This window comes from Thunnus albacares, chromosome 7 (assembly GCF_914725855.1).
Source record: "Thunnus albacares chromosome 7, fThuAlb1.1, whole genome shotgun sequence".
In the NCBI taxonomy this organism is placed as follows: Eukaryota; Metazoa; Chordata; class Actinopteri; order Scombriformes; family Scombridae; genus Thunnus; species Thunnus albacares.
In genome coordinates, this window is record NC_058112.1 from 8,581,545 (window position 1) to 8,609,416 (window position 27,872).

Sequence of the window (27,872 nt, forward strand, 5' to 3'; positions counted from 1 at the left end):
CACAAAGAATACCAAAGTGTTTATTTTGTTTCATTTGATGCAACTACAGCTTAGCAATAGTGAGCCTGTTAAAAGCAGTCTGTAGAACTGAGTCTCACGCGCCAACACACACACAGACATGATTCATTCAACCAAGTTCTGTTGAACTCTCTGGCTGCTCTTTTGAAGGATTAGGCAAACTCACAACACTGTCCAAACACAATGACCGGCTACTGATCAAGGAGTGCATGAGTAGCAACCAATCTGCCCACAGTGATGTAAAGTGCAACGATGAGACAGGATGCTTTGATAAAGCAGGAGGTTTTGTGGATAAATTCCTTAAGTTTTGAAGTGTAGCCCCAAATTAGTAGTAACAATCCTGTAATAATATATCTAGCAGGTATAAAAAAATAAATGCTATTCTATACAGGCAGTAGAGAGAGATATACACAGTACATACTGTACATACACATCATTCAGGGCAAAAACAGGACATTTCTTTTTTTTTTTTTTTTAACACAAAAGTGATTTTACAGAAGATAGCGCTGTAGAAAGATGAACAATTTTGACATTTGTACTTTAAACAGTCTGACTGGTAACAACTCATCCTGAACTGCTACTCATCACCTGCCCCATGCACAGAGAGAACGATTAGAGTTGGAAAAAAATATCTAATTTTTAGAGTGACAGGCAGTATTTCAATTACCATAAACAGAAAGAGTGAAAAGAAAACGATTGAAAGGGATCTGTGCCAGATATACAAAGACGAGCAAAAAAAAAAAGAGCATATTTCATGACGTGACTATATTCACTGCATCAGTAAAATACATCAGAAATACATACATTTCCTTTTACATACAAATTAACTGAGTACAATGGTATTCATATACATACATACATTATAGCTGAAAGATTTTTCTTTTTGGAGAGGGGGTAAAAAGGAAAAAAAAAAAGATATTCCTCTGACGGTTAAGTTATATATAAATCAAAGCCATTAAAAATCTGCAAGGTCCAACAGTCTAGAGGCAAAATGAAACTGAAAGCCAGCCTCGTTATAATCAAGCCTCTCAGTGTATAAGTGTTAACAATCAACCAGACAGCCATAACGTGTTGCTTACAGGAGACAGTTTCATTCTAACAAGCACCTTTTTTTTTTTAGCTTACTGGTTAAAAGACCACATTACCAGTGTCTGCGGACCTTTGTTGCATGTTATACACCCCCCTCTCTACCCATGTTTCCTGTCTCCTTCTCTCTGCACTTTCAACTATCAAATAAAAAAAAAAAAAAAAAAAAAAAGCTTTAAAAACAAAACAAAAAAACCCCTAAAAGTCATAAAATGTCAGGATTTTATCCGACCAGAAACCTCCCACAAACCCCTGTATTACTTTTTGGTCCTTCAAGCTTCATGTCACAACGTATACTGCTTTAATAGCTCAGCATTATGATCCTCTTTCTCTAACTGGTACACCACAACACTTAAACACTGAAAGGTTTAATTAAGACAAATTCTCATAACTCCCTTGGGATTATAAAACAAGCACTTCATACATTCAGTATGATTAAAAGCACTTTCAACTTTTGCTTCGAGTCTGGTACCTTCTTTTTTATTTGCAAACTATTGCTCTTCCTGTGTTACAAATGTAGTCATTATTATACAATAGTCTGGTGTGCTGGTATTACAAAATATATATTCTCTATGTACATGAGGACAGTGCATATTTAACCAGCTGTGTTTGGACTCATTCAAGCCATGCGTGAGCAGCTGCCGGGTGATAAAGGCTGTTCTCCGTTAGTCTGCCATGACTCTTGACCTGATAGGAAAAGGGTTTCTTTTTTTCCTGAAGACATCTTGACTTAAAGGTGCAGTGTGTAGAATTTAGTGCCATCTAGCGGAACGGACTTGGCAGAAATGAAATATAAAATTCATAAGTATGTTTTAATTAGTGTATAATCCCATGAAAATGAGAATCTTTACCTTAGAATGAGCCCTTTATATCTACATAGGGAGCGGGTCCTCTTCCACGGAGCCCACCACGTTGCACCGCCATGTTTCTACAGTAGCCCAGAAAGAACAAACCACACACTGGCTCTAGAGAGAGCCTTCTGTGTTTTTCGTCACTGTAGGTTCTTCTACATGCTTGGAAGGGGATGGTAAGGGGAGGGCTATTCAGTTGGTTGCAATTTGCAACCTCACCCCTAGGTTCCACTAAATTCTACATACTGGTCCTTTAATAGAGCGTTCAGTACAAAACACACACGCACATACCGGCACTCACGTAAAGTATGCCTACACACATTCATTCACAAGCGCACAGGAAAGCTGATAGAAACATAACGCTTACATACACATCATACACAATAATCCAAAAATATAATTATTTCTCACTTGTTTTGACTCTGTTTCCGTGGAAAAACAGTGAATAAAATGTTTTGTTCTCGCCTGTATTTCTTCACGAGGCTGTACATCAAGCTGCTGTCTGACTGAGCTCAGGCTGAGCTCACAGTGTAAGTGCAGTGGTGTCCTTCACCACTGCACCTCTTCTCAGCTTCACTGTCAGTGGGGGAAAATTTGGAGACAATTAAGGTAGATTAGCATATTTGGGCAACTGTTTCCCACTCTGACAACAATCCTAGGGGTCAGAGGTTGAGAATTGGGACGTCAAAAAGGTCACAAAGGCCTTCTGTTTCATCCAGGTTGTATATGTAGTCGTGATCGCTGGGTGGAGGGGACAGACGGAGGAGAGGCGAGAACACTGGAGGTGAAAAACAGAGAAAGAGATGAGGAATAGATACAGGATGGATAAGAGGAGGTCATGTGAAATTCACATTTTTTTTCTTCTCTTTTCCTAGAACTGTTCTCTGCTTCTCCTTTTACAAACTCACCTTCTGATGACATCAAGTCCTCCAACAGATCTCCACTCATGATCTCTGTGAGAGAGAAAGAAAATATTTGAGTGACTTTAAGTCTACAGGACATTGAGAAAGTGGTACGCAGGTTCCTCACAGCAGAAGAACACATCAAATTTGTCATTTACTAAAGAGACATTTACCTTTTGTTGGATCAAACATTTCAGAGAGCTCTTTGGGAAAGTCCAACACTAGAAAGAAAGCAAAAGGGACATATCAGCAATATAGTCAGTATTTAAGTGTATGATATGAATTAACATTCATTTGTGGGAAGTGGAACAATCCAATTTAATATCTGTATCACTGTGTATGAGATGTGAGCACAATGGCATTATCTGGCACCAAACTTTGGGGGGAAAAATGTACAAAATGTGCCCTAATTAAAATGTAACAGACTATGTCATCCCTGTCTCATCATCTTTACTCTTTGAGTGAGGCGGCCTTTACAAAGATCCATTTCAAAGACAGACAGACAGAGGTTCAAAAGAGCTCAGCAACATTTAACTCACATTCAGAGGGATCTGACTTAATTGGTTCAAATACTGCAGAGGCAGAAGAGGACACGGATCCATCCAACGAGGCAGAGGACTGAAGTTGCTGAGTAACTGTAGCGGGTGTGTCTGTTGTTGGGGTGAGAGGCGTGGTGCTTGTTGCTTCTGAAATTAAAAAAAGGTGTGAAGTTTGAGACAACATGCTGTAAATAACCACAAAAATGGTGGTTCTTTGCCTTGTATTACAGTGTTTTACGATGACAGACATTATTCGTAGACAGTAACAAAAGTCCAAGTGTAATAAAAATTTACAACATTTCAGCTCAGTGCGCTCCTACCTGTCACTGCAGCTGTCTGGTTGGCGACTACAGCTGATGTTGTGGCGAGACCAGGTTTTGTAGATGTGGCTGGAGCTGCTTTGGGGGCCTGGAGAGTGAAAAGGAAAGAAAAGGAGGAAAGTGAAGACATTGCATGATAAAGAAAAATGCATCTGTAGGATATAAAAAAGCAGAGGTCAGTGTTTTAAATCTTTTTCAAACAACTGTTATATCAATGAAGTAAACTGAGAAAAATTTCACTGAAGTGCATAGATAGTCTTTCATGAATAAAACTCCAGCCTGGGAATACTGCAGGGATTCTATAGTAAACAGTTCGATACATAAACAGTACTGATTGCACAGAGAAAACTAATATCTGTGTGGACCTGGGAGGCAGCAGAGGGCAGCTGGGAGGTAGGCGTCGGTGCTGGGAGGTTTTGAAGGACGTCATCTGGAGGAGGGACGGGCAAAACAACGGGAGAGGCACTGGACGGGTCCTTATTGACCAGCAAAACCTCGATGGGACCAGATGAACTCTTCAGACGTATCTGGTATTTTCTTTGTCCATTGAGAACCTGGATACACACACACACACACGCAGTCTGAGACATGAGACAAAAAACAAGTAGATGGACCTGAGGGACATGTAATATGCACATATGACTTACAGCTTCTGGTATGGGCACTTCTAGTTGTGTACCAATGGGAGCACGGATTGCTAGGAGTGTGTCACCTGCGAAAGAAGGACAAGTGAGTGATGAGAGATTGAAACTATGAGTGTTGATTATGACAGTAGAAAAGACAAATGTATATAAATTGAGCATAAGAATAAAATACCTTTGAAAGCTCCACAGAGGTCTTCATGCTTTACATATGCCATAGTATGAATGTGTTAAGGGTCAATTTGTCATAACCATGTTTGCCAATAAAAAAGAAAAAAACATCTCAATAGACATTTGCACATTGGCACACACAACTGGTATTCTGTAAAGCCATTAGTAAAAGTCACTTCATCTCCAGGATGTTTGGTTAACCGAGGCCATGATGTTTAACTGAATACTTCAGATTTATTGAGTGAGCAGAACAGAGAGCCTCAATAAGAGCTCTGTGTTCAATGGAGCTGGCAGAGTCTGGGGGGATGTATGCCCAGGATTATCCCCTATGAGATGCCAGATGGTGTTCAGATTGGATATGTGTTTCACTGTCATGTTGTGTCTACTGTTGCTCTGTGCCACTGAGTGCCAAACGCACATATCAAAATACTGACCATGAATGGTTTTCACAAAGCATTCATCACAAAACGTCTATGAGCCTGAAAACTCACTAAATATTTTCCCTCAACAAGTGTAAGTTACCAGCAAGATAATGTCCAGATGAGGTTTTCATTAGAGCTTCAAAAGCTCTACTGAAATATCAAAATACGCAGAAAGAATCATGTGATTAAGAAAACTGCAGAATAACCTGTCACATCACATCAGCGCTGATCATGGGACACATCACTAAAAAACAATTACCAGCTGTAACATGCACGTAAATACACAAGACTATGAAGTGAAGGATATGGGCTGTTGTTGGAGTCGTCTGTGACATTCTTGATGCTCTGTTGGACCCAGACTCTCTGCTGGTCCAGCTCGTTTTCCCTGAGAGCCAGGTCATCTAACTCAGCCTTCAGATCAATCAGCTTATCAGCTATCTCCCTGGTGTTGCAGCCTGGACCTACACCCCTGAAACACAAAAGGCAAATACCGTATGTGGTCATGTACAGACAGTCGGCAAAGATGAAGAGGTTTCACTCACTCATGAAAACACATGCTGTTTTTCATCAACACCCTGCTTTGTATTAAAACAGATAAACATCCTCATCCATTTTCTTGTGGCTACTTATTCATCTTTCTTGAATCAGGACTGCAGCTGCATTGATGGGAGACATTCCTTTTTTTTTTAAACCACAAATATTGTTATTACCACACAGACCTTAACGTTAATTGTTTTCCTATGAATGATGACTATAAATAAAAAGGGGTCACTATTCCTACACAGTTGATTTGATGTGGACCCTGACCCTGTAATTACCACTGACAGTTTGTAATTTTGCTTCAAAGTAATTGATTTTTGATTGATTTGAAATCCAATGTTCTTGATGACGGAGCCAAAACAATGAAAAAAAAAAAAAGTGCCACTGTCTAAACACGTAGCAGCTGAAATATAAATGCACAGCGCTGAGCAAAACCATTTAGACATTTCCCTGTACATTTCACCTCTCACCAAGAGGATGTAGCAGTACACTTACTACAGACAGGTGTTTCTCTATTGTTCATGCCATGTTGTTATAGCGTCGTTATGATACTGTTGATTGTAGAATTATTACAGTAAAGTGAAAAATACAACATACACATGAGCATGTGTCATGCCAACAGATATTCTGATTTGTTTCATGACTTCACGTTCTTCTGTTCAACAGTCATTTTATCTACTGTTACAACTCACATACAGTCCCGGACTGATGACCATGTTTGTCACACAAGCAAACATAAGAATGCACAAGAAAAAACGTGACATCAACAATTAGTACTGTGATTCTTCAGATGAATCAGCTTCTCAGCCATTTGTTTGTAGCTGTAATATGTACGTGCTCTATAACAAAGTGAAAGTGGTTTGATGGTTTGGTCAGCGTACTTGCTGCTAGACACGCTTGATGGTTTAGTCTTCTCAAAACCTGCGAGCAGTTCCCTCCCTGAGATGAAGACCATATTAGGTTGGAGAAAAATTTACCTTCTACCTTGTGGAGGTGTTTTTTTAAATTTAAAATTTAAAATGACCATTTAGTTTTGTCTTCTCATGGAGAATCCTTTTTATTTTGGCACTTATTTAGACAATTTTTCCACCTTTGGAGAATAAAAATAAACTGTGGACTCACTTCCATTGGATACTGTTCTTGGATTTCTTCTCTATTAGTCCAATTCCCTCCAGCACATTAGTGATGTCGTAAATTCGTCGCTTCTGCCGCACTGCCAAGGTGTCTGCTGCCTGGATGACAGGACAAAAGCAATGGAAAATACAACAGTGATTACTAGCATCTCCTTTAAAAGGTTCATAGCAAAAGACACTGACGCTGTATCTCTACCAACAGGTCCTGCACCCTGCAAATAAAAACTATCTGGTTTCACCAAATATAACGAGTGTCATTTATATTTCCTTCCTAGCCCAAGTATTGTGCCTACTTAGTGTTTTACAAACTAATGATAACCATATGGCTGGTGCTGATAAGTCTAGGCTTTGTCATGTGTGCACTGCAGTCCAAGACCTACTGAATTACGACCAGTAAACCATAGGGATGCTTTAAAAAACACAGTTTACATAACAAAATCTTGTTATTCACAAATGCAAAACAAATGTAAAGACTTCTATTTCAGTGTGGCAGTTGGCAGGAGGGTTCACAGGTGGCTAAGGCAAATTCTTTACCTCTTTCCGCAATGTGAACATATACACAGACACCTGCCAGAGAAGAGTGCTGTTTATCAGTACAAAGCTAACTTATCTCACTGTTTTTTTTTTTACTTTCTAAAAAGGCTTTCATGGGGTCAAAAAATGTGTTATAACAGATTAATCTCACCGATCGCCAACATTACAGCTTACATCTCATAATAGTAGAAAAAAAAGTTAATATTTCTATTTCATCGAAGGGAGAGAGACTAAACTGGTTTTGGTTTTATTTTTTTTAGCAGGTAAAAATGAGAATGAAAGAGAAAGAAATATACGCATTAAAAGTCTGGTATTTTATCTATCTGCGACATACTTGAGCGTCAACAGCCAATGAAGCCAATCTGTCATGTCATAGAGGCCACCGTGAAAAGAAAACTGTTCTATTAAAGAAACCGTGATGCTTGGCTGGTCAAGCACCCATCTGGTTCGTTCATCAATTCAACTCCAATGTTTCAACTAAATGGATGGTTAAAAACATGGATGCCAATGTTTTTAAAGTATTTGTATTACAACTTGACAAGTGTATGTTTTGATAAGTCTTGGCTGCAGGTTAAAACCCATTTTACAAGCTTATTAAGCGTTAGTGACACTGGCTGAAAAGACCAATACACTTGAACCATATGTATCTTATTAGAAGTAAACAGTATCTAGCTCTTTAAGTAACTTTAACAGGCTCTGACACACAGCCTGCTCTGCAAGTTGGATTTTAGTTTTCTTGTGGTTGTTAATGTGACATTTAAACAGCTATTTTAATGCAGTCCTAGACTGCTGTTAGTGGAGAACAGTGCTAACATTGAATAATGCACTTTTAATCGAAACGTTACTGCACCATTGTTCAAGTATAGGCTACGTCTTTGAAGTAACCCTTGAAAACCATCTAAGTGAATGCAAGTCGTTAAGTGACAAGGACATTGTCAATCAGGAAAAAAGTTGTTCATGTGTGAAGATGCAGTGGCGTTAGCTCAAAAGGGAACGACAAAAGCTGACCCACTTTTAAAACTTTGAATCTGCAGGGGGCAGTCTGAAAAGTTGACCAGGCAGTGTCCTCAAAGTTCAGTTTGTAACCTTACAGCGCTCCCCTTCGAGAAACGTGAAAAATACTACGACACAGCATTTAAGTGACGGTTAGAAGGTAAGTTAACCCAGGCGTATACAAACTGCAAAGCCATATGATAAGAGCTATCGCCCATTCAAATTAGCCTGTCACCAAGCTAGGCTAGGCTAGCAGGCAGGCTAGCGAAACTGCATGTAACCTAACGACAGCAGGCAGCTCAAAATGACATGTGCTAGCTAACAACAAAGACTGGCTTGCATGCTCACAGCTTTCAGATCCAACACTCCGTCCTTCGCCTCCTGCAGTAAAGTCACAAACTTGGTCGTGAGCAGCCCGAGGCTCTTTTCGTGCCTGCTCGGGGTCTGTGGCTGCAGCGAGTCTCCCACAGCTCCCAGTTCGCCTCTGTTACTGGCCGACTCCAGCTCCATCATCACCCGGGACCAGCTCCGTACTTCCCCCCCCTGCCTCCCCGACCAAACCCCGGCCAGCGAGCCCAGGAAAAGCACGCCCAAACCCCGCAGTCAGACAAACAGAAGGCCGGTGAAAGTGTGCAGCAGATAAACAGGTGGTTAACGACGTAGTCCGACCAGGTTTGCCCCAAATTATTTCACTAAATCGACGTGAACAGGCTGAGTGTGGTAATTCAATGAGCAAGCAGTCGGTAGGAGAGCCGTTGGCCACGCGAGGTATGACGGGACGGTTCAACCGGCGGAGGGAGCATCTGCCAATAACTACACCATCTCAAAAGCGTATAAGATAACAAGAGTGTGTTTATGAAAAACGCACAAAGTAAATAACATTTTATAATCTACTGATCGATGTTCATTGTGGTTATCGATCGATAAACTACAAGGATTATGAGTTGTTTTGTTTTTTATAGCCGAAAAATAAGGGTTATCGGGACTGCTATAGTAGCTCTATTTGTACACATTCCCTTACCCACTCAAACTTGAAGAAAACACACGCACGCGTCTATGAGCGTGCATACATACACGCACAGACACTACGCGCGCGCGCGCGCACACACACACACACACACACACACACACACACACACACACACACACACACACACACACACACACTCATCAGCATTTTCTAGACATATCAAATAAAAAAAGCCATACACTTGTTTTTTTTAAGCATTTATGGGGACAAAACTTTGAGACCTTGAGTATTTTCCAAATGCATGTCCTATAGGCTACGTTGTGCAGTAGTCAGTGAGAGACTGGGCTCGTCACTAAAACAGTCAAGCATGTAGTGCACAGATAATGTTAAAACTTATTTTTTAGCAGATGTTTATTAGATTATATGCAATATCAAGAATATAAATAAATAAATGCGCAAATAAGTAATCAAACTACCACCGTACAGTTCTAAAGCAAGTCACGGTTAAGTTCAACTACCGTTTTACATCAGAGACACATTTATCTAAAACATATGCAATTGAGAAAGTAATATTATTTTAAGTATAAACTTTTTAAAAATCTGATTAAAAGGGAAATGGGAAATATTCTCTTCTTTTGTCTTCTCTTCTCCTCTTGGAATAGTATCACCATTACAAGGAATGTTGATGGTCGTATATAGACGTCACTTTATATGTCCATCAGTTTTTTGGGGGTGTAAATGAACTCGTTTGCTTGCTAATAAACATTTTGATACTAATGGAATATATCTCGAGTATGTAGTCCTCAAGAATACAGTGTAATTGATTTGGAAATCACAGATTCATGGAACTGAGATACTTTGAAAAGTCATCTTTTTTCATAAGTGGGGTGCATAATAGAAGTGAATCAGCTGATAAGATTGTAGCGCCCTCTTAGAGAGAAGAGAAACATCAATATAGGGGATAGATATCCAACCTTTGCTTCAGAGATCATGATAATGATGATAGAACATCATCATTATGACGCCATTCCTTGTTAAACATCAAGGATCATTATTATTATTTATTCAAATTATTTATTGTCATTTTAGCATTATTTATTGTGAGATATTAAGGGGCATGGTGTTGCAGTTGCAGTTTTTTTGAGGGAGTCTATCCAAAACAGCAATAACGCTGGAAAGGACCACGACGCTGAAGTCAGCTGCCGATTCAGGGTTAAGGGGAACGTTAAAATTTAGGGGAAGGGAAGATTACCAAAGAGACTCCGGAGACCCATTAAAACACAGCTTCAGATTTGTGAAACCTTTATTCTATTTGTGAAAACTGAAAAAAAGATTTCACTACTTTTTCGCCCATCCATCCCACATCAGACCCGATCCAGAGAAACCACTATACTTAGACCTGTCAAATCTGGACTAGATTATTACTATTTGACAGGTTTAAGTATGGTGGTTTTTGATCTGGATCTGGTCTAATGTGATCTAGATGGAGAAATATCAGTGAAATCTCACTTTTTTCAGTTTCAGACCTGAGTGAGAGAATCTTTATGGTCATTTTCCTATCTGATAAATAAGATGATATACCTTCTCCACGACGTTAGTATTCCCTCACCTTAAGTTTTGCTGTAGGCGGCTGGAAGACAACCATCTCTTTTCTTTTACTTTCATTCATAAACCAATTGAGCAGTTCGGCCAGCAGGGGGCGGTACTGCCTAAGAAAAACATTCTTGTAAATTAAACTTGGGTACTTTAGGTATGATTCGTGACTCTGTACTGCTGCTTTGTGTTTGAATTTTTTTTAAAAAAAATACCCAAATAAAAAATAACCTATACACCTTAATGAACTCATCAAGCCTTCAGGCTCATACTATAGTAGTTCTGATGTACAAGTGAAAACATAAATAAAACAGCTGGAGTCACGAAACTGCTATTTCTGTCACATGTTACACTGAAGCAGTCAGCTGACTGAACCAAACACCAGAGCTGTCTGTGCAACAGGAAATACTACATTCACCCACACTCAGGTAAATCTGCATCTCATAAGATTTATTTCTTCACTAAATAAATGAAAAAAATGTTGCCAGCTATACATATTCACGACAGATTCCACCATATTCAGTTCATTAGTTTTAGCTTCGTAGCTAAACGTTAGCTTTGCTGCTACATGAACGATGACAGGCTAAACGGAGCTGCCAATTGATTACAATTAGCTATTAACGAACACTTACTGATTTAGCACATGCAAAAATGCCATTGACTTGGATTATTACTAGTAGCTGGTAATTTCATTGTTAAGCAAAAGCTGTTGCTGTATATGTAGGCAACGTTATTAATGGAAAAAGTCTTTGTGACCGTGAGAAGAGGATGTGGGCATGTCTTCATTGATGATAGGCTTCACTTAACGTTCAAGATCGACCATTAGACTTTTAGAGTCTATCAAATGGGGACTGATGGACAAATTCAAGGAAAACTGAACATTTGTCTTACTCCATGTGAACATTATTTCTGCACAGAGACTTTAAATTATATCAATTTCATTCGTATGTAAGTACTGACTTCTGTTTTTCAGTTTAGACCATGAAGAAGAACAAAGGAAAAGCCAACAGCACAGCTGAGAAGGAGTTTGTGTTTGAGTTCAGGGCAGGGAAACACAACTGTGTCCTCAAAGTACCCCTGCAGTTCCCTGTTCAAGAGAACATCAGTGACCTTCATGGACGCCTGATGCTGCTACATAAAATACCTTGCTACATAGAAAATGGTGAGTCCTGCTCTCAATAAAAGTAGATCAGTTTCACAACTATTTGCTGGAGTGAATTTGTCAAATGAATTACATAAATCCCCCTTTCCCTTTCAGTCCTAACATCAGCCATCTACCGTAGAGCCTAAACACAAGCATTTATTTGGGGAAACTTGTCAGCGGTTGTACGCGGCCTGGCAGAAAACGTTCTAGCCAGACACTGTTAATGTCAAACGTACCTTTCACTCCATCCCCTACTTGTCTTTTAAAAGAAGTTGACAAATCATTAAAAATGTGTACATTCTGATTAATAAGGGATCATATTTGTCACAATCTACTCTTATATCAGACACTAGAGCTGAACACTGAATTGATTTTTGGGGACTGCAAAAATGAACAATCCTTGATAAACATAGTTATAAATACATATAATCTATCTTTAAGTATTTTTATTGTGTTAACATAAAATTAAATTAAATTCCTGAAACCACATTTAATGTAGAAATGTAGGAAAGCAAAAACAGTGAAAGGTTATTAATGTTATTAGTACATTTGGACTGATGCAAGACCCCCAAACTACTCTGTAACGCCCCCCTAAACTCTGTAAACCAAATCTACACAGTTGGAGAAGCAACGTCAGATTCTGTTTGTTTGAAATGAATCTAATCCAATAATTTTCTCCACATGTCTTCCTGGGAAAGGGAAAATATGGTCAGACTGCATGCTGTTAGTGTGAAACCATAAAGGAAGGAACTGATCCAGCATATTGTTTCTACAGCGTCCAACTTGGTTTGTGCAGAAATGAAAACCTTTTGTTAAACGTCTTTTTTTTTTTTGCTCTTCTCTTAGAGCTAAAAGCGTCGCTTTCCAACTTCATCGAGAATGAGACCATTCTGGATTATGACAGAGAGGCGGAACTGGCCCTGCAGAGACTCACGACAGGAGATGTGGATGTAAACCAGCTCGCCAACGCATGGACCAGGTCTTATGTAGAGGTGACACATTTCAGTATGTTATTGTGCTTAAAACTAACATCAGAGTTTCTATTAGCAGTTTACAGCACAAGCACACCATGTCTGTAATCTTTTTAATTAAAACTCAGTGGTTCATGAATAATTATACGTAAAGTAAGTGAGCGACCTTAATTGATTCTACACACAAATTACTAACAAAGTAAGATATTTCTATAAGAATAGAAGAATAATTTGGACAACATGTATTCTTGACAGGTGTTCCAAAAAGTTAATTTCAGATACCAGCTGCTTAACACACCCTGATCGTATATCCACTACTCCATGTTTGTGTAGTAGCGCAGCACAGTGTTTCGGAAGTGTCGTCGGTATGCTCCCGATAACTTCGGGGCAGTCACGGATCATTAAAGTAATTTAAAGAGAAGTAGTGCAGCGAGTTAACAAACTGACTATTCAGGAATTCTGGAGAAGAAAAAAAAAAACTCATTACATGAGCCTGTTTGCTACATTTAGTGTCTCACTTACTCATTTCACTTGGTTACACTCGGATGCGTTTCTTCCCAGAGATCCAATATGTGGTGGCGGATGCACATAGTTGAAAACAGAGTCATCACTTTTACCTTATTGATCAATAAAGAAAAAAAAAAAGAAGAAACAAGCAGAGAGATAGATGTGGACTTTGTGGGTTTGTAATTAAATTGAGCACGGTCTTCTCACTGACACATTTCTTTGAAAGCGAGTGTCTCTTATTTCAACTTTAGAGAGAAGAAATAAGATCATTTGGTTTAACACTTCAAAGTTCAGGAGTCTAAACTCGGCTGTAACCTGCCCAGGCATTTATAAAAAGACTTGGGCTGCCGTAGCCTGTGCTGTGAAGCCCCTCTGGCCCACTGCTCTCGGTCATTTAGGACTGGCTAACCGTTAACGTTTTACTGCAGTCACACAGAAATACACATGGAAGCTTTCCAGTGTCCATCATGTTTGTGGCTCAAAGATTCCTGAGCCTGTATAAATAGAGGAGTTTCAGATTCTGAATGCTGTTCTGTTGCTTTTCTAATTATGGATGTGATACATCAACTGACCTGGTTTATTTAGCAAAGCATAACATCGAAGAAAAAAAAAAGTGTAGCATATTTTCCATTTCTTTCTTCCTCTTTTGCCTTCTTCTTAACACAGTGAAGATTTAGTCTTCCTCTAAATATTGAGAATTGTACTCTCACCTTTTCTACTGGAAATTCACCTTTACTCACAACATGCAGCAGATCATCACCCACAATGGCAGTTTTAGTTTCATACAGACAACAAACTCTTCAATTTAGACTCTGCAGCCTGATGATGCCCCCCGAAAATGTAAATTCTCACAGCTAATTGCCATTTTGAGGTACTCATTTTCTTTCTTCTGTCGCCATCTCAGACTACTCTGGAACACGCTCGGCCTGAAGAGCCCAGTTGGGATGAGGACTTTGCCGATGTTTATCATGAGCTGATCCACTCCCCTGCCTCCGATACCCTTCTAAACCTGGAGCACAACTACTTTGTTAGCATCTCCGAGCTCATCAGTGAGAGAGACATGGAGATTAAGAAGCTACAGGAGAGGTTGGTATTAGGGATTATTACCTGGAGCCAGGATCCATGTTTGTCCTGCACATACTGTATTCCTCCAGATCTTTTTTTTTTTCTTTTTTTCATACCACAGCGTTTATAGCCTAAACTAGTTTGCAATGCCCGTCCTTAGATGGGCTTTTAAAATACATAGAACTCAACAGTAAAATACATATGAGACTACACAAGACTCAACAATATATACAGTATATGTACATCTAAGCACAAAACACGAAACTCAACAACAAAGCAGCAGAAAACACAAACAACTCATGAACAAACATACCATAAAAGTTTCATCAAACAAGAAGAATCAGATCATTCATGACTGCATGTCTGATCCCTCTTGGAAAACTGTTTCAGTTTGAGTTTAAAATGTTCCCAGTCATGATCCATTTTGAGCTCTGTAGGTAAAGAGTTCCACATGTTAATCCCCCAAACAGAAAAAGCCGTCTGTCCAATTGAGGATTTACAAAAGGGCACCTTGCAATTCCCAGTAGACGCACCTCCTGTTATTGAGCCAGAAACCCTGAGAGCTTCCATTACATCACTGAGCACCTGAGGATCCCGAGTATTTAAGCATTTATAGATGAGGTTAAGGTTAGTGAATTAAATAACATACATGCATACACAAAGAAACATGTGAGAGGGCAATGGTGCCTCCACACAAAGTAGATTTTATTATGGCAAATCAGTTATTATCTTCATTTAAGTCATCCTACCTCAGGTTTTCTCAATCTCTAATGGAACTGCATGTCAGTCACCTGTCATGGAAACAGCTCATTTCTGGTACTCATAAATTGTACGGATGGTGATGCGTTTACTCATGGGTCTAATCAAATCAATGAATATTTTCCTGTCTGGCAGGCAAGCAGCAGAAATGGACAAAGTGATGCATGAGCTGGGGAATACTTTGAGTGACCAGGATGTAAATGCGGTGGCCTCTCAACACTTTGATGCACAGCAGGTAAAAAGAAAAGAAAAGAAGCCGGAGTGCTCCGTAGCCTGTAGCAGTGTTAAAACCAGGTGCGCCTTGATCTCAGTGCAGAGCCAATGATATCATTTCACCACAGCACAGTGTCAATTTATCTTAGTCTTCCCAGTCAGAATATGCTGCGTGTGTCTATCCCAGTTGAATTAAAGTTCCTCAGTGTTTGACATCGTTTCTTCTTTGAACAGGTGTTGGAGAACAAGTGGGCCAGTGAGCTGAAGCAAGTGACTAGTATACAAAAGCAGGAGTATCAGGAGTGGGTCATCAAACTGCACCAGGACCTGAGGAAATCCAACAACAGCAGCCAGATTAAGTGAGTTTTTCTTCATGTACTCGTGTGTACACAATAAAAAAAAACACAAGAAAAACCTGTTACAATATTATATTTGTGTGTGTGTGTGTGAAGTGAAGCACAACCTTTGTTTGTGTATGCACGTGTGTAATCTAAAGGCATCCTTCACACCCATACGCACCTGAACAGGCTCTTTCAGTTCTGTGACAATCCCACTTATTCTTTCCAATCTCAGGGTGAAACACAAACAGTTGATTCAAGATAATGAACACTGGAGTCAGGTGCTTACTCTTGTTTGGTAGAAAAAGAGAAAAGCTGCCGTGCAGATAAGGATGAATTCAATGTGCAGATGCAGCAGCTCGGAGCGTAACTGTCAAAAGGCAGCGTCAGAGCGGCACGTCTTTATTTACTGACGGTGTGCCATCAGCAGTCCAGGGGCTTGGGCTCGTATGGGCTGTGAGGTTTAAGTTCAGTCTAATTGTCAAGTGATTAAGCGTTGAAGTAGAGTGAATATTAAACTTTAAACTAACACTGACACACTAGGGGCGCCCTGGTTGCTTAATGGTTAAGGCGTATACCATATAACTGCAACGTCCATGGTTTGATTCCCGGCCGGGGACCCTTGTTGCATAACACACTTCTCTCTCTTCCCTTTTTTCCTGTCTTGCTACACTGACTCTCAAATAAAGGCAAAATGCCAAAAAAATAATCCTTAAAAAAAACAAAACAACATTGACAAAATAGGCTGATTAGAAGAAAAAAAAAGGAAGGAAGCCGGGGAGTAGCTGGGTAGCAGAATCTAAACGAAAACAGCAAAAACTTGTTTTATTGACTCATAAAAGGAGATGAAACAAAATAAAATGCTGTGTTCTTTTATGGGAATTGTATTGCTGTTTGGGTCTTGACTACAGATGAAACTGACCCTTCACTGACAGGATCTCAACAGGATCTAATCCACAACATGACACGTCTGCCGGCCCTTTGAAGTACATGTTACATTTATATAGAAATTGAAGTAATTACAAGAAATCAAAAACACATATTAGTCAGACTGATGCTGAGCTTTGCAGTATCAGTAATTACTGCTATCGTGGGATAAGAAGTGAAAAAAAAAAAAAGAGTGGAGTGCAGAGTGGTGGTTTACATTTAGGTTTCACGCTCCTCTGCATATATTAGATAATCCATCAAAAGACAGATACTGCCTCCACCTGTAAGCTAAGAGCTTCGTAGACAAAAATGTGCTGACCCTGCATCACTTCTCTTTAATTATGAATATCATTATCTTGTTATGTGTGGGAAGAATTCAATACATTCTACATCAGCACTCAGAGCACTTTATAAATATGCATTTTTAGTTAAAGCTGTACGCCAGAAAAGAAAACAGCAAACAGCATTAATGTTGGCTTTTTCATTCCTTTTGATACTGTTTCTTATTTTTTTTGCTAACAAATGTGTTTTAACTTAAAAAAAAAAAAGAATGAAAGAATGAATCCAGATAAGTAACATGCCGAATAATTGTTTTGAATTGTTTATAACATTAATATCTGGGACTAATCTACTACGTTATTGCCTTTCATCTAGTGTCATCTGGTTTATTGTCTGCAGAAGTAACCACAAAACTGCTACGATCACAAAAATACTCGTTACTTTTTTTGCGAGGGTGCATTTTTCCTTTTATCATTGTGAACAGCGCATCATAAAACCCATCATGTCTCGTTCAGGGTGATTAAAAACTCCTTAAAAATAAAATAATAATAAAATACTCAAATACAACCATAACAGTTTATTTGCTTTCTCTTGGGATGAAACCTGAATGAAACTCTTCAGTGTTTTCTTGGACCTATAAAACATGCATTTCATATACTGTTTTTGATATATATTAGTTATAGTTATTGATTTGTTTGCACGATTGATTTCCAGTGAGGAGATCAAGGTGCAGCCTAGCCAGCTGTCAGAGCTGGCGGACTCTGGGGCCAGGATGTTTGAGGAGCAGCCTCAGCTGGAGGAGAGCTTCACCATACACCTCGGTACTTGACATCTAACATATGTAGTGATAATACAGTTTTGTGACAGCTGACTTATCAGTAACCATGTTCATAAAACACTTTTATTCTATTTTTTAGACACAGTATAGATGCGACCCATAATATGCATCTTTATTTGCTATTTTTTTGTCCAGGTGCACAACTGAAGACCATGCACAACCTGCGGCTGGTCCGGGCAGACGTGCTGGATTTCTGTAAGCACCGTCGGCACGGCAGCAGCGGAACGAAGCTGCGGAGGCTGCAGACGGCCCTTTCTCTCTACTCCTCCTCACTCTGTGGTCTGGTGCTGTTGGTAGACAACAGGGTCAACTCGTACAGCGGCATCAAGAGAGGTCCGATTACATGTCATGTATATAATAAAATATAATGTAATGTTTTGATGGTGTACATAGAGATGTTTTCTTATCACCTGGGTGACCAAAGGTGCGGTGCAGTTGTGTAACCATATTTTTGTTGTAGCATGATAAGACTTGTTTTTTAGCAGATTCATGCTCGGTGATCAGCATGTTTACATTTTTCACAATACGTCTGGTAGTGCTTTGTTATATTTTGGCACCAGTGGATTGTAACATGTTTATTTTGATCCCACTCATGACTCATTCTGATTGTCTCTCCCCTTTGCAGTGAGAACAACACTAGTCTTTCACACCTCTGTAGATGTTTACTTTAAACACTCCATTCACCTTTTATTTCATTATCTAGAGAGGGAGTATGGATACATCGTTACAGAGATAAGCTCTGGCTTGATTTAAAAAAAAAAAAAATTAGGATAGTCAGAGGTACTTTTTATGCATCATTTCATCCTTGACCTCCTTTTTGTTGAACCAGACTTTGCAACAGTGGCGAAGGAGTGCACAGACTTCCACTTTCCCTGCCTGGAGGAGCAGCTGGAGGAGGTGCAGCAGGTGGTGCTCTATGCCAGAGCCCAGCGGAGCAGCAAGCAGAAAGACCAACCTGGTTAGACTTTTGGCTGCTCTTTGGTTCTCAACGTCACCACAGCTGTGATATAGACAGAACATTGCACAGAGGGACTTTACAGAATAAAACTGATTACTCCAGACAGCCAGAATACCCTCTTTTAGCCAGCTATGCGTTATAAAATGCTTTACTAATACTGTTATTCATGGCCTTGTTTAACAGTGCAGCAGTGATACATGTCTGCCGTGCCAGCTCCGAGTGGTTGGAGTTGTTTGTTTTGCCTTACTTCCTCCGACTCACTTTGATGATGATCCCTGAAGTTATCTGATTTGATGTTTAGCTGATACTAGACAAGAAAGAGCCTTTTTAGCTCTTATCTTATATTAGCTCTTACATGAGGAATATGAGAATAAAAAATTTAAACTCTTTTCAAATAACATGAACTGAAGGGGAGTAACTAAATGCATGATTGTAACAGTGTTGCAGTACGTGAATGTAACACTCTGAAGGCCTTTTACAGAGTCGGAGAATGTCAAAAACAAGCCAGCCGTATGAGAAAGGAGTGAAATATGTCAGGAAGTAGAGAACACATCACGGCTAATGCGCTGATGGAAAATCTGTGTCCAGATCCTTATCACAGCAGAGCTTGAGTGCTTCATTGAGTAGAGCTTTGTATAGAAACATTCTTGCTAGTTTACAAGCCTTTCATGGAAAGTAGACCTGCCATCGCCAAAGTATCTAGTTTGTAGTTTTTGCATACTGATAAACGCTGTATTGTTCACTTCTATGTCTGTACAGAGATTCCAAGAAACGGAGGCGATGATAAAAGCAAAAATGTTGAAAGAAATCCCTCTAACATCTTACCAGGTAATGATTATCGAAATATTTTTTACTTTTTTATTGATCCCACATTGTAAGCTGTGTCGTTTTTTACGGTGCATCATTTGTACCCGCTGTCTCTTCCTCAAGGTGAGTTTTACATCTCGCGGCACTCCAACCTGTCAGAGGTCCACGTCGTCTTCCACCTGTGCGTGGACGACAACGTGCGTTCGGGGAACATCACGGCCCGGGACCCGGCCATCATGGGCCTTAGAAACATTCTGAAAGTCTGCTGCACTCATGACATTACCACCGTCACAGTCCCTCTGCTGCTGGTCCATGACATGTCGGAGGTAAGAGTAGCTGCCAACACAAATTGGAAATCCTACAGTTCCATTTTAGCCTTCTCCCAAACTGCAATCCATCTTTGTGTGGCTCTACAAACTGTGTACAAAGTTCATCAGATTAATGCATTGTCATGAAGAAAATACAGTGCCTAGTAAAGTAAATGTTTGAGTTGGACTGTACAATTGTTTGCCTACCTAACATTTGACATGAACAAATTAGGAGTTACAGTGTAACCATGAATGCCAACTAACACTGGATATTGAGTTTTTGTGGAGTTTGAGGCCCAGTGGTTTAGACGCATACCATGTAATAACAGTAGTATTAATCAGACTGATTCAGAATTTTGAAAAACATCGAAAAAGAAAAAAACTACTTGAGTTGGTGGTGGGTGAAGTTTCCAAGATCTTAACCATCAGTCACAATCTCTGGCCTTTCATTCCTCCTGTGCTTGTTTATGCACCGTATCCCTCAGCTGTGGTCTGGCTTGACAAGCACTGGCTGTGAATTTCACCCTGCAACTGAACATTTCCCAGGTTTAAAACCAGGAGGGCAAAGTAGAGAGTCGTGAACTATTCTGTTTACTTAGTGCCTCAGCGTGTGTGTACAGCAGTCGCTCTGTACTCACACAGTAGGGGAACGCAACAGAGGGAGCCTTCAGTGGTTGACGAACTGACCCCGAATCCAGATGAGTTCAGGTGGATATTTTCTTTTATATCTGAAGAAAATCTTGGACATTAAAATTGTATTTTATTTGATCAGCTAAAAATAATTAGAATTGGGATTTTCTTTTAACTCAAATAGCAGCTTGATCAGATTTCTCCAACTGATTAAAAATGAAAACCCAATAAAACGAGAATCCCTTAAGGTGGAAAGCAAACTCTCAACAAGCCTCTGGCTGGCATGCACTCATGCCACAACATGCCCAGCGCTATTTTTCTTCTCATGTCTAATCAAGGGTCTGTTTACATAACCAAAGTCTTCTAACTTTTTGAAGCCTCAGGAACCAGAGGATCTTTAATTGATAGCTTCTGGTTTTACATCAAAACTTTCCATCTGTCGTCTGCTTCTCGGTCTCCTTTCCCGTGTATAGTGAAGATGTTTGCCTGTTTGTACAAGCCTATTCTTATGTTTTTGGTTGTTAAAACAACTGGCATGGTTTGTCTATATGAAGTACAGACTGCAATCAAAATACAACAGGGCCGTGCCTCTTATTCTTATTTTTGGATGTTTTTTTTCCCTTTGTGAGCAACACAGGGGGAAGGAACACCGACGAACTGCTTCATGACACAACACGCTACGTGATTAAAAGTTTGTGCAGAGGAAATAGAAAACAATTGAAACCAATTTAGGGAGCCAGTTTTAGGACAATGACTCATTTTCACAACTGTTATGTTCATTTTTCTGGTTGTAAGAAATGCATTTCTCTGCCTCAATGACTTGGCAGCGACCGCTGCTGCTTTTAGTGTCGCTGTGAACAGAAACAGCTAATTCAACTGTTTAGCAGCACTAGCTTCAGTCATAATGAAAAACTTGCCAATGCGTCAAAGACCCATTGCTCAAGCCTGTGCAGTTTATCTCCAGAGTAAACCAGTAAGTTTGTGACGCAGTTGACATGGGCCCGAACATGAGACTCACACCCCTGCCTCCAGTTCCTTGTTGACTTGGGATGGGTGCGACAGATTTCTCAGTGGGTGAAAGGCTGTGTTGTGTTTGTGTGGCTGTGGCTTTACCTGTCTGACACTCCTCACTGTGAGCAAAGATGGACTGCAGAGATGACTACCTGCTGAGGTCATTGTGTGCAGCCAGCAGCCTGCAGCCCAGCACGCTCAAAACTGAAGGGAGATGACATAGAAGCGGCGTACGCAGTTTACAGGGGGACATTAATACAGTTGCATTTGTAAAACCTGCTCAGAATTGTGCTCAAACGTGGTCACCTGACAGGAGTCTTTGTGTTTGACCCAGTTAATATGTAATATATACAGAATCTTATTTTCGTAACTGTGTAACACTCTGTGCTCTGTGTGAGGTAGTGTTGTTCATACGCCTGCGTGAAACCAAGCACATTATGCAATATATCACTATTTTAATGCCAATGCCAACAACACAATTTGCTGCACATTGTTGACATTGAACACGATTTTTTATTGTGTTTTGAACAAGTTACAGCACAGAAAATAATCATAACTGTATGAGGGTGATTCATACACTAGATGTATTTGATATGATACAATTATATGCAGCAGGAAAGCTTTTAAAAAATATAAACACATAAAGAGCCACATAATTATGTGAATAAATATATATATTCAATTTAAAAATGTGGATTCCCTCCCAAAAAACCTTCTGTCCCATAAATTTAAAAGATGTAAATAAATAATAAAAATAATGATGGTAACAGCTCCATATTTTCTAGTCTGTTTAAAATACTTTATAAATGCTAATCATGTTTGGTAAAATGTATCCTCCTGTCCTTTTAATGAAATTTTTATTTTATATAATTTTACGTACATTATTACTTCTCTCATCCAATTTCCTGTTAAGCAGAATCAGTCTTTGCACAACAGACTAACAGATGTTTTATACGTTTTAAACACGACTAACAAAGTGATCGTGTGGTTTTCTGTGTCTTGTCTTCTCTCTGCAGGAGATGACCATACCGTGGTGTCTTAAGAGAGCCGAGCTGGTGTTCAAATGTGTCAAAGGTAAGATGAGAAATACGAAATGATCCGTGAAAACAAGAAAAGATTAGAAATTAAATGTGCTCTGTTTTCTTGATGTCTGTTCCATGTTTTTATTATTTATGAACTTATGATGCTTTAGTTAGAGCTGTATCTTAAAAACTCAATTGACCACAAAACACATGAAAACTGTCAAAACAGACATTTGCATAGAACTGCCCATATATAAACAGTAGTATGCCCAGCTGAAAATGGATATCAGAGATCTTTCCTCAAAGTCAATGTGCAAAGACTTGAGTTGAAATCATTTTTTGAAGAGACAGACATTATATACTATAAATGCTATAACAATGTAGATAAAAAATATAACATCTTGTGAGAAGTACAAATCCCTTAAACTTCCCCTTAATTGGTAAAATTCTTTCTCTTTTGTTCAGTCCTCCATTGGTTCTCTCGTACTGAAAGCATTTACACGGCTCTATACAGTTGTCTTGCCTGGAGTGCACCGAAAATCACAGATTTTTTTTTTTTCTTTGCAAAGTTACAGTTACTCTCAAATTCAACCTTTTTCATTGGCAGGCTTCATGATGGAGATGGCCTCGTGGGATGGAGGTATATCACGCACAGTCCAGTTTCTAGTGCCGAAGGTGAGATCAGACCGCGCTACCTATACTCATGCTCACAGCTTATAGCTTAGGTGACACACAAGCATCCTTTGAGCGATCGCCTGCCAGCAAAGCTCTACGTTAATTCAACAGAAATGTATACTTAAGGCATCACATGTACGTAAGATCACAAAAGGCACACCTGGCCTCGCAGTACATACCTTTGAATGCAGGCAGAGCAGAGAGACTGTTTGAAAAGCGTGCAATAAATCATAGATTACAGAGCTTTGGCTTCTCTTGACCAATGTTTACACTGCTCTGATAAAGGAAAGTTGGGAGACTCGGCCACATAAATGTATGATAAGAAGTGGGATTAATGTACAGCTTTCCCCCACTGAGGCGTGATCTTGACTAGTCTTTACTTGGAAATTCAGGTCTAACCCTTTATCTTACAAACATGAAAAAGTCATGTGAAAAGCATCATTTTGCTCCATGTTCTCGCTGGGTGAAGCATAACTGCTGTTTTATTTTTGGCTTAGCTGGATGTTGTATACCTATAGCGTCTTTGGTTTGTCATGCAATAGCATGATATTATGCTGACAGGTGACAGTGGCATCAAAAGCTCCGACTGTATCGGCTTCCTGTCAGCTCACATGCTCAGACACCATTCCAAATAGCACTTCTGACTGAAACAACATTGTTTTCTACGCTTCAAAGAGACACGGTGGCTAAATATATACGCTACGTGTTTGTGTGCGGCTGAATGATGCGCGTGTGTCTGCGTCTGTGCTTAAAGATTAATACTTAACATTCTTATTTGACGGGTGGCGATGCTTAGAGCTACACGGTATGTCCCCAGTTAAAGTCACAGTTGGTGAAAGCTCACATCATTCCAGCATCTTCTTGACTACTGTTCCCTGAAGAAAACACCCTGTGATGTTAAACTAAAGGGCACCACAGGGGCTGTTAACACTTGGCTGTACACACAATGTTCATATGTATCATTGTTTTCAAGGGCATAGTTTCATCTGCTTTAAAAAAAAAAGAAAAAAAAAAGGGTTGATTGGTCCCTTTTCACTGTCACAATGTGTGGACTGAAAATGTGTAGACAAGAGCTTTTTTTTTCACATTTGTGCTGAAGAGATCTTCTTATTTCTCACTAAGCCTGACTGTCTTTTTGTGTCTCTTTGTATTGCCAGAGTATCTCAGAGGAAATGTTCTACCAGTTGAGCAACATGCTGCCTCAGATCTTCCGTGTCTCCTCCACCCTAACTCTCACTTCAAAGCACTGAAGGACAGTGACGTGCCACATCGCACCCACAAGGCACGACGCCAACGGCTGTATGTGTTTTGATTATGTTTTAGTTGTCATTCTGAAAATGAAAGGAGCTGAAGATTAAGGAAGCGGAGATTTGAAAAGGTAGCACATGAGATGATGGTCAAAATGTTACGGTTGCACTTACAGATGAGGTGCAAAAAGGATTTTTTTAAATGATGGATATTTTTGCCTCTTCTAATGATACACACGCTGTAACTCTTGGTGAAAGAGGACTGGATTCGGTGGCTTACCAAAGCAGCTGCTGCAATTATCATTTCAAATCTCCAGGGTGCGGTCCTAGTGACAGTTTTATGACATCATGACATCAGCAGCCAGAGCTCAAGTATTTTTTAGTTTTCCCTTAAAGCTGCAATCTGTAACTTTCCACATGTTCAAACTTCAACTGGCTGGTAGGCAGTGAAAGTATCATCGACCGAGAAGAGTTGAATGTGAATGCACAATGTTGTTTACTGAAGGGATAAAGTTGGATGGAATCGGCACCTTGAATTGGAAGGGTGCGACCCAACATAACCTCTCCAACCATGCTAAATGTGACTTTTGTAGTGTTTCAGTTCATACTACCAAAGTTGTATATAATAATAGTATGTTGATTTAAGTGAAAACCATCATGGCTCATCTCAGCTTTAAAGCTGATTTTTTTAGTTTTGATGCATCAAGTCACTGTGAACATTACATTTCACCTGTTGAATTTTCATGAATCAGTCATGATGGATGAACCACGAAGTTCAGCCGTCACATGTGATTTAGCGGTCTAATCCCGTGGGTGATTGGCTTCATGTTTGGGGGGGTGGGTGGTCCACAGAGAAGTGACGTGAACTTTGCTCTTCAAGTCCTTAAGAGGAATTGCATTGCTGCAAAGATGAGCAATATGCAGGTGTTTTTATGCTGCATTGCAGTGAGTTGTAGTGAGGGTCACGCTTTATGCGAGTGTGTGTGTGTGTGTGTGTGTGTGTGTGTGTGTGCGTGCGTGCGTGTGTGCGCGTGTGTGTGTGGTGCCTCCCCTCTACCTCTGTAACAGCAGATGGCACTGTTCTGAAAGACAAAGATGTGAAAAGGGGGACTACATAGACACTTACACACTCTTCTTATTAAAAGAGAGAAAGTTTCCTGAAGGGTTTAGTCCGCTTCCATCATGAGCAAGTACAGCCTCATTAATCTTGTGTTTCCAGTGTTAAATGTTTGTCAAATGTGTTGAACACTTGAACCTACTCATATGTGCATTCTGTATATTTACTGTATATGTTTACATTTTTATGTTTTAATTAAAAAAAAAAAGTAACACACTGATTTGATGTAAATTCCTCATGAAAACCATCATGACAGGGTTTCACATTTTGGATGATTACGTTTTCTTCCCCCGCCCTTCTGCCAACAGTGATGCACTTCCAGTGGCATTTGGTTCAGCGTTTAATTTAGGGTTGATGGGTTATCCACAGGCGCATAATCTCTCTGAAGTTAATAATCCATGTCATTCATTGGAATTACTCCTGCACATCTAATGATGGCCTATAAGCCATTTCAGACAGACTGAAATCAATTCAGCTTGTCAGAAAGTTTGCCACAGCCACGTTCAGCAGTGGCATTAGGATGATTAAAAGAGTGTAGCAATCAAAGCCAGTCGCCTCCTCTTCTTTCAAGATAAATAAAATGGCCAGCAGCCCTGAGAGAGTTATGGGATTTCTTAATAGCTTCATGTTGAAACCTGCAACTGTTTATATCACACTGCCATGCTGAGAACCCACAAAATTGTAAGAATATGTATTGCTGAGTGTTTGGCATTCTTGGAATTGGTCTCAGTGGCCTGGAGTGTTGGGTTTCCATGGGCAAAGGGTCCAGGGTGCTGATTCAGCACGATAGTTAAGCTCTCTCCTCTCTGTGTGCTGTACACGTGTTTGAAAAATGATTAGACAAACATATTAACATTCACAAACTGGAGATGAAAAGTATTCATTCATATAGAAGTGAGGGCAACTATTTTCCTTGAGGAACTACAGCACACTGAGGTTTATGTGGAAAACATGTACCATGAGACACCTGCTATAACCTGTTTGTACTGTAGTGAACCTTAAAGCTCTCTTCCGTGAAACTTGCATTGGTTGAAGCAGTTGTTGGACGGGGAAGTCCAGTCATTCAGGAACAGAAACATGACCAGGGAAAAATTTATGGCATGTGATAAGCCATAAATGTAACCGTCTTAAAGGTAACATTGTTTCAAACCAGTCCAATCATCAGTATTTCACTGGAATTAAAAGCAACATATATCATATTCACTGACTTTACGTGCATGGACCAACTGAGGAAAACCGCAGTGATTGTCACAGGAAAGAAGATGTGATGAAATACATTTCTTAAGAAGATTTTTTTTTTTTTTTTTGGTTGCATTTGTCCTTCCTCTGGAGAAAAAAGGAAGATGTTTATGTGCATAGTTTTACCCTGACAGAGCAAAATTATTGAGTGATAATTGATTTCAATGGAATGTACCTCACCTAATTTAACTTGCCTGGGAACTGCAAGTCTGAAGAACGCACGTGCCTGCACTGACTGGACAGCAATCTGTCAGTTTCTTCTTATTCAAACTGTTTTTTAATCAAGAATTCAAAGATAGTTTGAATACGAAGGAAAAGACATTCGATTGGTGAGTAAAGGACACACATAACAGCTGTAGCATGGCAGTTATAGCATGATCTCTACACAATGTCATAGATGGAGGTGATATTTCTGTTTGATCAGTTTTGAAATTGTATGAGGACTGATAATGATAATGGTCAGATGATGCTGGCTATTTCTGCTTCATGAAGTGAACCAAAGTCATGATCTTTAAAGGAGCAAACTAAACAGCTGAAAATGCAAACCTGTTTTTTATTATTATTGTGTAAAGGTGGAAGTATGAGAAGCAGGGTGAATGTTAGGAGTAGCAAAATGTTATTGATCAAGGAAAAAGACAAACAAATGATATCCGAAGTGTTTGAGAAAAAGTACGACTAAATAAAAACTAGAGGTGCAACGATACCGATACTGATATTGGATATCAGATATTGGTCCGATACTGACTCAAATACCTGGATTTAGTATTGGATAAATTTATTTCTAATAAAAAACAATACAGAAAATGTATATCTATGTATTTATTTGTTACATTTTGTTATACAAAGTCAGGAAAGCAATGTTTAAGTCAAGCCTGACAGTGTCTTACACATAAAAGATTGATCCCAGTCTCTTCCACACAGTGAAAGAGACAGTTTATTAATTAAACATTGGTATCGGATCGGTACTCGGTATTGGCCGATACCCAGATATCAGTATCAGGACTGACAAAGTCGGATCTGTGTATCCCTAATAAAAACACATTTATTCATTCATTTGTTTGTTTATATATATATTTATCTTAGTGTTTATGTATGTATGTTTAT

At 39.5% G+C, this 27,872-nt stretch overlaps 2 protein-coding genes across 3 annotated transcripts; one reads left to right on the top strand and one right to left on the bottom strand.

The window, feature by feature from the left end:
* Positions 1-8,924, bottom strand: e2f4 (E2F transcription factor 4). The gene is made up of 11 exons (XM_044356350.1): positions 8,499-8,924; positions 6,613-6,722; positions 5,258-5,419; positions 4,533-4,576; positions 4,364-4,428; positions 4,082-4,270; positions 3,717-3,804; positions 3,397-3,543; positions 3,031-3,078; positions 2,864-2,908; positions 1-2,733 (listed from the first exon to the last, which is right to left on the bottom strand). Exons 1-11 carry the CDS (start codon positions 8,661-8,663, stop codon positions 2,618-2,620), a joined length of 1,179 nt encoding a protein of 392 aa, XP_044212285.1. The 5' UTR covers positions 8,664-8,924; the 3' UTR covers positions 1-2,617.
* Positions 8,168-27,383, top strand: c7h12orf4 (chromosome 7 C12orf4 homolog). Of its 2 annotated transcripts, none has more exons than XM_044356348.1 (14): positions 8,168-8,310; positions 11,687-11,875; positions 12,704-12,849; positions 14,240-14,421; positions 15,295-15,394; positions 15,607-15,731; positions 17,631-17,737; positions 17,890-18,087; positions 18,584-18,712; positions 19,472-19,540; positions 19,643-19,845; positions 22,485-22,542; positions 23,098-23,165; positions 24,323-27,383. In XM_044356348.1, exons 2-14 carry the CDS (start codon positions 11,695-11,697, stop codon positions 24,413-24,415), a joined length of 1,659 nt encoding a protein of 552 aa, XP_044212283.1. In that variant the 5' UTR covers positions 8,168-8,310; positions 11,687-11,694; the 3' UTR covers positions 24,416-27,383. The 2 variants fall into 2 exon arrangements, with proteins under 2 accessions (XP_044212283.1, XP_044212282.1); XM_044356347.1 differs by lacking the exon at positions 8,168-8,310 and adding an exon at positions 11,034-11,141.
* The last annotated feature ends 489 nt before the right edge of the window (positions 27,384-27,872 follow it).

Coding starts and splice junctions, on each gene's coding strand:
- c7h12orf4 (XM_044356348.1), top strand. CDS start 11,695: ATGAAGAAGAACAAAGGAAAAGCCAACAGCACAGCTGAGAAGGAGTTT. Junction 12,850..14,239: donor GGACCAGGTCTTATGTAGAG/GTGACACATTTC, acceptor TCGCCATCTCAG/ACTACTCTGGAACACGCTCG. Junction 18,713..19,471: donor CAAGCAGAAAGACCAACCTG/GTTAGACTTTTG, acceptor ATGTCTGTACAG/AGATTCCAAGAAACGGAGGC.
- e2f4 (XM_044356350.1), bottom strand. CDS start 8,663: ATGATGGAGCTGGAGTCGGCCAGTAACAGAGGCGAACTGGGAGCTGTG. Junction 6,723..8,498: donor GAGTGTTGGATCTGAAAGCT/GTGAGCATGCAA, acceptor CCTGTCATCCAG/GCAGCAGACACCTTGGCAGT. Junction 3,805..4,081: donor TGCCCTCTGCTGCCTCCCAG/GTCCACACAGAT, acceptor TTCACTCTCCAG/GCCCCCAAAGCAGCTCCAGC.